Source organism: Leptosomus discolor, chromosome 9 (genome assembly GCF_034619465.1).
Source record: "Leptosomus discolor isolate bLepDis1 chromosome 9, bLepDis1.hap2, whole genome shotgun sequence".
NCBI lineage: Eukaryota > Metazoa > Chordata > Aves > Leptosomiformes > Leptosomidae > Leptosomus > Leptosomus discolor.
In genome coordinates, this window is record NC_141399.1 from 2,171,526 (window position 1) to 2,185,504 (window position 13,979).

The following is a 13,979-nucleotide window of genomic DNA, read 5'->3' on the forward strand; positions in this document are numbered from 1 at the left end:
AGCCTCACTCTGTACGTATATCGAACATTTGGATGTACCGCTTCTCTGAGTGAAAGGAACAAAATTTGACCTTCTTAACCCACCGATTGCTTTGTTCAGGCGTGTGAAGCACTTTGCGTGGGGTAGGGAAGGGGTAACACCCTCCGGAACAGCTATGCATATAACCCACTGTCCAAGCCAGAAACAGACTGTGTGCAAACAGAACGCACGCGAAGTCAAAAGAAGAAGAGATTACACGTTCAAAAACCTTGGTAGGCATGTTTTGCTGTCACAAGGTTTTACTCTGTTTGGAAGGATACCGTACAAGCCAACTGGTGTGTGTTCACTAAAATCCATACCAGGCACAATTCTCATTTAGGGAAACCAAGTCCTTCCTTAAAACACAGAAATGAAGGACAGCGTGATTGCAGAAGAGCGGTAGCCTGGAGTTTACCATGCATTGCTACTTTAAATTTCAGTCTGAAATCCAACAGCTAGTTGTAAAAGTCTCTGAGCACGTTGCAGTTGCTTAAACTTACTCACACCAGTAGTCACACTAACTTATGCTACAACGCTGTTTTGTTATACATTCCTCTATGTTGCCCTGGGAAACACCTCAATTACCAAGTGCCCGTGTTAACATTTTTATTAAATGTTAACTTTTGCACGGCAGACACCGATATTTTTCTTAATTACAGGTCAAAGATCATTTAGTCATTTCCTCTCCCAGCTCCTTAACCTCCTCAGGTTTCCTGGAGTTCACAAAAACATTTCCCTTCCCAACATGTTTTAGTTACAAGCTCGACGTTTTCCATTTCCCTACCTGTATTGTAGTGTTCCCGCCTTCCAGAAGGGCAATGGCTAGCAGGATGCTCTCGTGGAAGACTCTGTCGCTGGTGGCATTCATGATGAGATCTATGACCAAGTTGGATGCACCTTCTTTATCCAGATGACACTGGACATCTGCCAAACTCATCTCACCTCGGCTCATTGAACTCGATCCAGAGCTTCCTCCTAGAAAGGGGATCACGAGAAACAGGCTGAGATTCAACCCCCACCGCCCTCCGGTGATGGCAGCTCCCTTCTGGTTTGAATTATTAACCCACCCCGAACGACGCGCGGGCATTTACTAACAGCAATGAACTCGGCTCCCAGCGCTTCTGCAAGGCAGAGTTTGTAACGTTGAGCGCCGATGGGGCACGTTCTAAGACGGGCACTTCACATCGCTTTAATGTGTGTGAGGGCAGGAGGTGGCGTCCTCAGGGAGGACAGCCTGGGCTGCCGGGGGGAAACGCTCACTGCCTTCATTAGCAGCAGAAACTGGGAAGAGGGCTGGTGTACTGGAAGAGGATTCTGGAACCAGTGTGGATTCAGGGATGCAAAGAGAGGTAGAGGCTCCGCAGGACCAGGGAGGGGATGGAGAAAAGGCAAGACAAATTCCAGAGGATGGCAAAGCCGATGCTTTCGGACGTGGAGGAGTATGGCAGTAGGCAGCGCAACACAAGGACAAAGGAAATATATGCGAACTTCAGAAAATAGGGGGAAATAGGTTTTTTTTTTTTCTTGTTTCTGATCGGGCCTGCTTTCAACAGGATTACCCACTGTCTTTATTTGGAAGAGGCAAAACCCACTGAACTGTGTTTTGATAAGATGTGCTTGACATCATTGACTTTTTTTAGCAATGCCCTCAAATTAAAGTGCACTTTATAACTGACTTCAAACCAAATTTTTGCTCATCCTACCCCTCAATCTCTCTGCAATACAATGAAATGGTTTTGTTTCAGATACGGACAATAATTTGACATCCTTAGGAGCACGTTTCCCAAATATTGCAACTACTGAACTGATCAGGTTTGCCAAGTCCACTCATTCAAAGCAAAGTCACAAAATTCAAGCCAACCCAAGATAGTCTCTGGAAAGTATAAAAAACTCTGTGTGCTGAATTTTAAAGTACTTTCTCAAACGTGCTCAGGAGAAAAAGACCACCGCTCTCATCCGCACGAGGAAAAAGCAGCTGACATGATTAGAGACAGGAGAGCGATGCTCCGCTCAGCCTGAAGTGGGATCCTTAAAACACGGTGGAGTTTCTAAAGCCGGGAGTGACATGCAAGCAGGACTTCTTCCCCGTCCATGTGGATAGTTTCCTCTTTACGGGGATTTCATAGAACAGAATTTCATAGAACAGAACAGTAGTGGGGAAAAAAACCCTCTTTCCCCTGTAAGACGCCAGTTTGGCAGACACAGACACAGAGCACGTGGCAGGGCAGATCACACGAACCGCTGATGAGCGGGAGCACGTCCTACCTCCTGCCCCGGCCTTGCTGGCGCCTCCGGCGGACAAGGGGCCGTTGCCGAAGGTGGTGAGGCTCTCGCGCCGTCCCGCCGGTCTCACGTTGCCGTAATAGCGGTTGACCAAAACTTGCCTGAGTGCCTCACCCTTGATTCAAAGAGGATAACGAAATCATGACGTGAGCTTAACGGACAAACAAGCTAGCAACGCTCACGGCAAGCGGGCTGCTGTTACCATTAGCCTGCTCGCAGGGAGGGAGGGGGAACCGAAACCCTGGAGATTTGGAAAAATCCACCGAGCACCTCCTGATGTGCTTGGGCAGGGACACCCGGGGAGGGGGGGGCTCAAATAAGATTACAGGCTCCCAGAAACAGCTACAGTTCAGTTTTTGTGTAAAGCTTTCCAGACAGATTTTATTCTCAAAGAGAGGGTTTTTTTTTTTAATGAAGATCTATTGTCTCAGTCTCAAATGTAAAAAAGATGCACCTGCACGGCACCAGCACAAAATGAAGAGGATTAGAGGAAAAGTGACATTAGAAATGGCTTTGTGAGTGAGCAATCCCACCTTCTCAAACCTACCCTATTCTTCCCTTTCACCCACGTTACAGGGACACGCTGTTCTCCCTCCGTCAGCAACTGATGCGATCTAACGCTGTCAGCCGCCGAGCGGAAACCCGAGCGATCCCCGCCGCATCCCGGCTCTTTGTTCCCCGCGTCCCTGCTGGCAGCCGCCCCAGCCGCCCGGTCACGCCGGCAGCCAGCATCCGAGCACATGAGCCCAGGGACACCGGTCCTCAGATAACCCCGACACCCCGCGCCCCGGGGAGCGCCCGGCACGTCCCCGCACAACACGTGCTGCTGCCGTCAGCGGAGGCCGGAGGAGACCAAAGCACCTCCCAGGTCGAACGCCAACCTGCAGCCCCCGCGCTGCTCTCGCTGGAGGCCTTACAGGAATTCCCAGTAATTCGGAGCTGCTGGTACTGCCAGCAACGGGCAGACACACAAACACCGCAGTTGGATTAACAGGTCTTTGTGCAGAGGGGAAAACGGGTGGTTATTTTCACCGGGAGCTACTGCTCTGCTACAGGCAGCGTGCTGGGGTTACAGCAGTACCAGCCTGAGACGGTGTTTGAGAACGGGGAGGAAGGGTTTTTTTCTGGGGATTAAAAAAATTAATAAAAACCGATCTAGCCAAGAATAATTTCCTATTAAAAATCTGTCAGGATGAACTCAAGTACCTCGATCTCCATTCACGAAACAAGGGCTTGACACTGATTTTCAGATGTATTTCAGATAAAATTAGTTCTTGACACTGATTTTCAGATGTATTTCAGATAAAATTAGTTGTCTGACTGTAGATTCAAACTGCCATTAACCACGAGGTTTACTACACTAGCTGTCACACAAGTGAAGCCTTACTCAAACCGTCACAAGAGGCCTTTAAAGCACAAACAGGCGAACAGAGCAGCGTGAATGTGCATTCGTTGGCTCACACGAGACTCCTGCACTGCCGCAGCCACACTGCTTTTGATACACAGCTTAGAGAAATCCTTATAGCCCAATGCACTGGAAAGACAAAAACCTGTCTGGATGCTAAACAGCCCTTTACCAAATTTCAGACATCACTCCCAAGCAGAGAAGCCCAACGCCTGCCTGCAGCTGGTCAGGGATCGCTGCCCTCCCCGCAAGGCTGGTGCCAACGTCAGGGCTCCCGCCGTCTGCTCCCGTCACGATGATTTAGCAGATTAAAAACTGTTCCTGTAGATTATCAGTGTGAAAGCCGCAGCGCAGGAGCTGCATTTTATGGCATCAGATGGGGACGGGGGAAGCGGCAGGGAGACAAAAAAAAAAACCAACCATGAAAAGAGCTTTCCAACCAGCTGCTTCCAAAAGCCCCCCCCAAAAAAAGAAAAAAAAAAAAAAAGGCCAAGTTACTTCAGAATCAACAGTAAAGATGATGAGCACTTTTCCAAGGGGCTTCCTATCACCTCTTGGGTCTAAGACTGAACATGTATGAGAGGCATGAGACTCAATTCAAAAGCTCAAGCACAGTCTCATCCCAGGCGAGCTACTTTGACTGACAGCGACATGAGAGGGTTCAGTACATGATGTAGTGCTATAACCATCTCTCTGCTCCCAGTCTGGCAGGTAAGGAAGGCTACATGACAGAACAAGGCCAAGCCAGACAAAAAAACCCCTAACTACCTCTTCCTTCTACACGTCTACTGATTAGAAAGGCGACTTGATACCCATATAAGCCCTACGCCAAAAATCAAGTTACAATGGAGTTCCCACACTACGTTCTTCCTCTTCTGTTAAACTCCCTGGCAGTCGTTACATCAACGGGCAATAAAAGCAGTCATTTTTACTACTTACTACAAGGTAACACCACACATGAACCACAAGAACTGCTGTTGAGTAAACTCCACCTCCTCCTACAGCTCCTGGAGTTGTCTCTAGACTTTCCTTCTGGTCCACTATGGAGCAGAGGGCAACTTCTATTCCACGGGCAAAAGAGTTGGGGTGAGTGGAGAGACCTCCCCGGGAGCTGCTGCTCTGAGGACAGGCCTGCAGCACCTCTGTTGTCTGTAGGAGCAGCGTATCCAAAACAGGACAAGTAACCAGAAAACACAAGTGGGAACACGTATCGAGCCTTTGTTGTTTCGAGTCTGAGAGCGGGCTGGTCCACCGTTTTGGAGGTTTGGCAATCCGCATTCACCAGCGTTTCAAATTCTAACTGGGAAGAAAAACTCCGTTTCCTACGAAAGTATTCGAACCCACTGCGTTAGCTAACGACTATATGAGTATGTGATCAAAGCAGAGGGGAGAAAAAAAATAAGTGGTATTTAAGAAACGTTATAATTAATTCAGCTGCAATGCTTGGCTCCGGCACAGTTCTTTAACCATCCTGTTACTGTTGTACACCACTTTGATGCGTACAGTATGCAAACAAATATCAGATGTTTGGCGGCAATAAGAAAAATCAAATATGCTACCTAGAAAAAAAAAGAACCCAGCAGCGTTCCGCTTCGTCTGCGTTCACCGCCAAGGTAAGCTAACAGTAAGCAGCACACAGGCCTTGCTGTACCTGTATCGGTAAAGCAGCTGCAATACACACCTCTGTTTTAAGTGACACCAAACCCCCGTTATAAACTTCAAACCAGAGAATCTTTAACGGTATTTAGGCGTGAAGCAGTTCTAAGTTGCCGCTGTTCTGTTCCCAGCTACAAGAGCAGAAGAAATCGAGAACCGTATGAAGGAGGTTGACGTTGCAGCTTGGCTGTTTACGAACGGGGAGGTGTGGCCAAAGCGGGCAAACTCCCCAAGCGCCGAGGAATCTCGCTTCGTAATCGTGCCATCGCCACCAAAGGGGAGCGGCTTTGAAAGCGTGAACAGCCTAGACCAGGACCTGAGGTTTAAAATTCAGCGCAGCCAAGCACTTGCCCCTTCCACGCAACGCAAGCGAAGGCGCTCCAGCACCCTGCGAGCGCGGCCGATCATTTTAGATTTCCCAAGAGACCGACAACAAGCCGTCAAGCACAGAAGGTTCTTACGTGACTTACGCTTCACTGTTCAAAAGGAAAAGGTAGAGGATTAGTTCTGAGCGTGCTTGACTGCTGTACATACCCTTCTATGATCCTCCAGTTGCCTCTGTGGTAGACTTTGATCAAGCTCCTGCTGTGCGTGCAGAAATTTCATTTTAAAGCAGAACAACACTAAAGAGACACTGACATCTTTGCACCCACGGAAAATATCAAGGGAAGTGACAGCTGAAAGCAAGGGGGGAGATGAGGAAGGCCGACTGACAGGCTATCTGAACAGGACATCTGCCCTCAGTTAGCTCTGGCAGGACTTAACCAGGCTGCTCTGCCACCCCCCAGCAGACCACCATGGCATGCACCTATGCCAGCGCATTCTCATGGAGTCAAAGAAAACACCGAGTCTGTCTAATTTTACAGTTACCAGCAACACACACGAGTTTTTAGGAACTCAAACCATGCATGCCCATGCACACATAGACACAGATACACACCCCCCCCTTCCCCCCAAGACGAACGCCCCGTCCCACTACACACAGCAGACTTCTGGGGGAAGGGCAGGTACTCAACAGGTCTGGCCGTGGTCAGTGAAGCTCTTTTGAGACTGCGGAGGGCCTCTGACAAAACCTGCGGGATTTCCCTTCCAATGCCAGGGACTTCAGGGGGGTTTCGCCGGTTTACTGAACAAAAGTCCCTCAGCGTGTGCGTACTTCCAAATTAAATCTCTCTTATTTCAGGTATTAAGTATCTCAAGGAAGCAAATTTTCAGGAGTGGAACTTCCACTTTGTAAACCTGAAGTACGTTGAGTTTTTGCTGCTTTAAAACATTCCGAACATGAGTAGGAACAACCGCCCTGTACAGGGACCAGGAGCCGTCTCCCAAACATCTCAAAGTCATTCTATGACCACTCAGACTTTCAGTTTACATTTAGACACTATTCCACAAAAACTACAAATACAAGGTCTAAACCACTACAAACGGCATTTTTTTCCTTCATGATTTCAAAACTATTTATAAACTTCCTATTTATATAGCTTAGAATATCGACACTCTCCTAGATTTAGCCTTCCATGTGGTTTCAGTTAGGTTTGCACCGATACAGTACCCAGTTGTACAATCTACCCATGCCATCTGTGGATGTCCCATTAATTCCAACAGAATTTGAGATTTCATGAATTCTTATGTCTTCATTTCAGCAAATAATCCACCTTATGCAAACCGATGCTGGGGTATCTCATCAGGGAAATGTGCCTACATACCCAATTCACGATAGAGCTGGTAACCTTGAAGATCTGAAGTGACCATTAACTGCTTGACTGTGCCATTTTAAATGGGACATCTAGCTGCTCTGGGATTATGAAGCTTCCACTAACTTCTTCCGACACTTCCATTTCCTTACTAATTTTTTTAAATATGTGAGACAAGGAGAAACGTAAATTCTGCATTAAGAGCCAGAGAAATGAAGTCTCATTTTGTTAATGCAGGGGGATTTGAGAAGGGACTTTTCAAATATTGCCTCCCTTAAAAACTAAAAGGCAACAGCTGAAAGACCTGCGCTACCTTGGACTGGTTAAAACGCTTGTCCTTTGGGCTCCTTACTCTGTCTAGGAACATAGATTTGGGACTGGTTTACATGCTTTCGTGTATTTTTGGACTATCATGCTGAGGCTGTATCGGATTAAAGGACTTCAACAAATCTATTTTTCGCTGTCTAGCACCACGCAGGAACACACATTTCACAGGGTTTTTACCAACAAGACACTCCACTAGGACTACTTCAAAACACCAATATTTGCCTGTTGTACAAATATAGGTGGGTGACACACCTCTACAGAGCTCTCCGTTTCGGGAGGTTGCGGCAGCTAGTTGAAAGTAAAACGCAGAAAAATTAGTCATTCTTCAAGAATCTTTCATCCCAACAACAACAACAACAAAATCTAGTGGTCAACACTTAGGGGAAGGGAGCTAGCAAAGCGCTTGACTTCAGCTGAATCAGCACAAATGAATTACAGCCATAATTACTGTTTACACCCTCCCACCCACCCGGCCAGCCCCTAAAAGGGCTACATTTTGAAAATTTAGCAGGTAGCCTTTGAACATCCCAAACTACTTTGCATGAACAAAAACCTTCAGCTGCAGGTGCACGCAGGCCTGCGATGCAGCAAGGCACTTTTCTGGGCAGCCTGCTCGGTCCAGGATCTGCGACTCGCAGAGGCTGAAGGCAGCACACCCGTCCCCAGCGGGGAGGAGGAGGAGGAAGGCAGGGCTGCATGTCACAGAAAGGCAGGAGCCTTACTATGTTAGCTTAAAATAATGCTTTTGGTGGATTCTCATTTATAAACACCCATTTCTTGAGATAAAAGATAGGTGATACAGCACCAAACACGAGCGATGAAATAAAAGGCTCAATGGTGACAGCTTTCCAAATTTAAAATGCTGATCATCCCATTGAAACAGATGAAGACAAGCAACTTTCATATCTAGTAGAGCTTAGACATACAACAGAGACCTAAACATTCAAATGGAACTGCCTACTTAATCGTGGATAAATTGAGTTAACTTCTCAGGAACAGACACTAAGAAATAAGACGACGATGATGCAGCAATACCAAATGAAGTCGGCCACCCGTTGTCCGTGTCTGCCTGGAGGGCACACGAACTAGACAGACAAATCAAGCATGGGCTGGGAAAACGACCGTGGTATTTTAACCTAACGTCTGCTGCAGCCTAGGAAACGCACAGCAACGGGAGAGGAAGGACACGGGATCCAGACGTCGAAATACGGGGAGACTCGGCTTCCCAAGAAGGAGCCAGAGGAGCGAGCGCTTCCCCTGCGGCGATCCGTGGGCAGGGGCTCCTTGGCCAGGAAGAATCGTTCCCCGTTCTCCTCCTAATAGACTTTCCTCCTGGCTAATTCACACGGCCCTTGGTACACCGTTTCCTTGCATTGTCACCCCTCTTGGACACTTCACAAGCATGCAAACCATTTCTCCCTTGGCCAAACCGAAGCAGGGACTATTTAAGCCAGAGGATCAAAAGTTAACAGGAAGAACCTCATTTATGCAGAGGAACACACAGTTCCTGCACAGCCGCCCTGTACACCCTTGCTGCTCGTCGGCTGGGCGCTGGAAACGCCGTATCAAGTCATTAGGCAGTCTGGGCACATTGTTCTGGTTGCAGACGCCGTCTCCACAACTTGCTTCAGAGCAAAGCAAAAAAATCCCTCCTTTCTTAGCAGCAGCAGGGGAATTATGCATATTCCCCTGTAAAGGGAAATTAGGGACCTTCCTTCCAGCGAAGGAGGGACTGAAGCTGGCAGGTCAAGCGGACACGACTGCCACAAGATAATGCACTGGACTTTGGATTCCCAGTGAAAGCTTCCTTATTGCCAGGCTTACACCATGACCCCAAATCAATCAAATGTGTACGTTTTGGGGCCGAAAACCAGCACAGACAAAGAATCAGCATGAAATTAGTTTGATCTTTCCAGCTGAAATTGGAGAAGAAAAAGGCAGATATTCTAGCTAGCAAATTCCTGTGCCTTCCCACTGTAGCAGAGACAGCATGTATAAATAGATCAGCATGTTCGAACCAGCCCCACAAACTCATCTGCAAGCAAAAGCTACTGCCCATGGCAATGCTCGGATGGATCAGTCCAAATAAGCACGGCCTTCAGCAATCTTTCAGTAAGAATATAAACCTCAAGTACTAAAATTGTTATTCTTTGAGTCAAAAAGGGTTGAAGCTGTAGTTCCTGTGCTACACTTTGCACTGACCCGGGTGCTGCAACAGCCAAGTATCAGCTTATGCTTCACACGGAGGATTGAACAGGGCGGGAGAGTAGACTGAAGTAGTAATTTTGCTGCATTTCTTGTGTCTCTGCACACCTCAGCTCTCCACCTGGAAGGAAAGTGATGGCTTTAGGGGGCAGGGGCACATTTGTCAAATACCCAACGGTGGCCGGGTGAGCGCCACGGACACAGCGGGCAGCTTTCCGACTGGAACGTAGGGGGTGGTAGGGTCAGAGTACAACGTTTTTACTTTCTGCTAGCGGTAGCAAAAGTTCCTTTCAACTTGCTGTGCAAAACTCCGTCTTCCTTTGAAGCTTCCATCCCCGCAAGGCTGGCAAATAAACCGCTCGTCATTAGCCGTAATAGGAGAATTAGAATTTCTTTGACCTGCTGGTGACCGTAATGCTTCTAGCATCCACTTCCCCAACGCAGACTACGTGTGTTTCCCAGAAGGGTCTTTATCTGACTCAACAGTGGAGGGATCCACCTCAAAAACCACCAAAGCGAGTGACAGCTCAAGCGTGAACTCATTACATCTCAACTTAGGGGATATGGAAGAGGTTTCAGTCCTTTTCCTTTATGATTTTAAGGAAAGTATGAAAGTTTTACTTTCATTTGCTTTCAAATTAACAATCAAGATGAAAGTTGTCTAATCCTGTCTTTCACAGAAAATTCAAATAACTAGCACTGTGGATAAAAAAAGTAGAAATGGTTTGAGGAAATGCAGAAAGATTTTCATTCAGGTTTAAAGCCTCAGGATCGCTTTCCTCACTATTTTTTTTTTTTCCCCAACTCAACTATGTAATAAAAATCCAGAAAACTGAGCACTGAAAACTCTTGAAATGCATTTAAGAGGCAGGTGGAGATTCCAGTTCACATAGACTGGGTCTCCTCCAGACAGTGGCTTCAGCAAAACAGGACAGAAAACATCTCGTATGGTCACGTTACAAACGGGTGTGAAACAGTCTTATGGCAAAAACCTGCATGTTTGAGCCTGATCCTTTTCTCCTCAGCCTCACCAAACGTTAGAATTTTGGCAAAATAATGGACAAACCAGCACAATTACAAGCACAAACCTCCTCCACTTCAGGCCATCTCCGAGTTCAAAGGATTGAACCTCAGACTCCTTCACTTCCACAGGCCGAGGCCAAACTACCACATTTAGGGTAGTTTGAGCCAAACTCCTTTAGGGCTTTTTCCAAACACTCCTCTAAACTGGGCAAGAAGGTGACTAGGTGGTGCAAGGCAACAGTAAACTGACATCTGTCCTGGGAGGTCTTCAAGACCAACACTGAGCATTCTGAGGAAGCTTAGTGAAATTAAATCGATGTGACTCGGTAGAGAAGCAATGGCGAGAACCGAGCTGCCCTGCGCGGCGCAGGAAGTCGGGTTAAATTACTGAGCAGTCCCCTCCGGTCTCAAAAATCTGTGAATTCAGGAACCAAACCAACTCCCTGCATAGGGCATCTAATTACCGGGGTGGTGGGGGGAGAGATTTGGCACAAAAGAGGAAGGGGAAAACCACAACTACAGAGTCAGCCAGCCAAAGCTCACGTTAAGCTTTTGACAGCTAGGTTGTATGTCCAGATGCAAAGAACTGAAGATCGTAGACAGAAATTACTCTGCAACCGCTGCCCTCTGCCTCAGCTCCTGCATTACCATCTCCCCTATCAGCTGCAGCTCCAGTGGGACTGGCTGTTTAGATAAGAGTCCTGGAAGTCCCTTCCCACTTCTTCCTCCCTTTTCTGAATTTCACCTCTTTTCTCTTCGAAATACATTCAGTACAGTTGTTTCCTAAAAGACACACAGCAAAAGCATCCCCGAGTCTGATTCATGACAACAGACTAGAGCACAAATTACGTCGCTGTCCTTCACAACTCTTCAATAATACCAGAAAACTCCACGTGGGTTACCTGCTTGCCAAGTCTCCTTTGTAAGGCCAACGCTGCTACCTTTCAGAGCTGAGAAAAAATTTGGATAGGAAATTTCTAGCCTCTGCAGATGATACGTAGGTGTTTGTCAAAGACGCATTTGACTTGCTACGGATAAGTTTCAGGGCAGAGGGGAGTAACTGGGAACCAAGAGCACCAAACTGCTTTGACAAACTTCCCACGTTATCGCTTACCGTTGTACAGACCTGCATCAAAGTTGCTGAGAAGTGTATTTTTAGTGATTTTGGAGGATCTCCCACCTGCACAAACGAAGCAGCAGCAGGAGACGTGCAGCAGCACCTTGTCCTGGCACAGGTCCTCTCCCAGCCCTCGCAGAAGACATATGGGATTTATGGGGGCGGGCAGAAGCAGCCCCCCAGCTCGCACCAGTGGGTGATGGAGCAGCAACCACACACTTACACACCCTCCCCGCTGCAGCACACACCCAGGTCAGGGACGTGGCTAAACGTGGGTCATCTCCCCCCCCCTTATCTTGGTGAATTTGCAGCCTTAGCGCCCTGCCAGACGATGAGGTGGGAAACCTGGCGTAAGGGCAGCCAGTGCCGACACTGAAAGGTCACAGAGATCTGCCTACAGGCACGCCTTCTCTCATTTTCCACAGTTTTCGGTTCAGAAAGCATGTTTTACTTGGGCTGGGGCTTTCCTGGACTGAGAGACCTCAGTCTCCCATATGCTGCTGACCTTCAGCGGAGTGCAATCACTCGCTGCTCTTTAAATCCTCAGTCTTGCAGGTCTTTTACAGTAACTGCAGAGAGTAACAACTATCTTCACTACAAATTCTGTATTAGCAGTTTTAATTAACTAGGGAGATGGTATAACTATTATTTTTTTTGGTTACAAATAACTATAAGAAATGTTCCAGTCCCCTTTTCCAAAGAGCTCACCCATTCCAGTTCATGCAATAAAAATGGTCCAAAGATTGCAGGATTTCTGAAGGGAAAAAAATATAAGGCAGCCCACAAAAATTTATGAGATCCTGCATTTCCTCTGCTTGAGACATAACAAGTGAAGCACTGTCTAAGTGAGAAATGACTGTGGAGTAAGCTCTCTCTACACGGAGAATAATTTGTAAGTGCATATCTCCAGCTCTTAACAGGTTAATAAAATCCCAGTCAGAAGATGCACAAAATAGCACACATTTTGCACCTTATTCAGCCCTCCCAGTTTTAGTTTATCACTGATAAAGAGCACTGAGAAGGTTAATTCAGTCAGTCCCCTTGAACCAGGATTTTCAGTTCCCTTTTCACCTACTTGAAACCTCAAGACCAAACTGAAGAGGTGAAACTCCCCTGCCAAAACTAGATTGAGTGGGTCTGCAGGTGTATTTTAGCTGGATGCCGTTTTATCACCTGCATAAGAAGTGCTGTTACTGAACAAAAATAGAAAGACCCCCAACAACAACTAAAAAACCCCCGGGGTTTTACTTAATTCAGCTTTTTTAACTCCAGATCCTAAAAAAAGACAATATAATTACAAGGGAAACTCTGGGTGCTGATAGCAGTTTTGCTGGATTTGGTCGTTTCGGTGTCTGCTGGCCCCTGCCCCAGCCCCGCAGGGGACGGGAGCAGCAGAGCACCCCCTCTTCACCCAGGAAAATGAAATCCAGATCCAACGTACGGGACCGGGAAGCGGCAGCAGCCCCACAGACGCGGCAGCCGCCGGCGCTGGCTCAGGGGCCAACCGCCCCGGCACGGCCCACGGTGACTGTAAACATCGCCACCGCGTTTATTGGCAATTACTGCTGAAGGTCACACATCAGCAGCGGGCCCAAATTCCAGGAAAAATAGCTGTTCTTATGTAACTGCTGCTTGAATGTTGGCAGGTGCCCAGCGGAGCTGCTCACTGCAATGTGGCTGGGAGGGGGGAAAAAGGGAAGGGGGGGGAAAAAAAAAGAAGAATAAGTAGGACATCTCCCAGGCACATTCAGCATCCTCAGCATGCCACCTGCAGGTCAGCACTGACACTTCTCGCCTTCTTAGTCCATAAAATATTAATGTGTTTCTCTAGGACATATACATTTTGGTGCCCAAGACTCGCACTGCGGGTGGAAACTGGGCCACCGCGTCCCCAAACAGCTCTCTGGACCAAGGAGAGTGGACGGGAACGTCGCGTCGCAAACAGAAATGCCTCAGCAGGGAGGGAGCTGTGCTGCCTGAGCTGCCCTGGACCGCAGGGAACCCATGGTGGAGCTCACCATCCCCACTGGAGTTGTGAAACAGCGTAAAGATCTGCATTTGTATCATGACTTGACTTTTTAGCGGGGTGCGGACTGAATTAAAATTAAGCTGTTGTGTCTAATTACAACCAGGGTTTAGTTATCAGTGTTGTGTGAGGATTCACACCTGATGGAGCTCGAGAAAAATTTACCTTGGTCCTGAACCTCTTCTCTGAGAGACCAGCAAAGTCAACAGCTCCATCAAGAACAGG

At 47.6% G+C, this 13,979-nt stretch overlaps 1 protein-coding gene across 7 annotated transcripts in view; it reads right to left on the reverse strand.

The window, feature by feature from the left end:
- The window catches only part of ITPR1 (inositol 1,4,5-trisphosphate receptor type 1), a 170,887-nt gene that overhangs the window by 61,220 nt on the left and 95,688 nt on the right, over nt 1–13,979 (reverse strand). For 3 of the 7 annotated variants that reach the window (XM_086470519.1, XM_086470517.1, XM_086470518.1), the window contains 2 exons: nt 2,284–2,416; nt 803–993 (listed from right to left, as the gene is read on the reverse strand). In XM_086470519.1, the coding sequence (XP_086326645.1) occupies nt 803–993; nt 2,284–2,416 (324 nt within the window). Of the gene's footprint in view, nt 1–802; nt 994–2,283; nt 2,417–5,896; nt 5,948–7,635; nt 7,672–13,979 lie in introns of all 7 variants that reach the window. The other 4 variants (XM_086470520.1, XM_086470515.1, XM_086470516.1 and 1 more) reach the window with 2 other exon arrangements.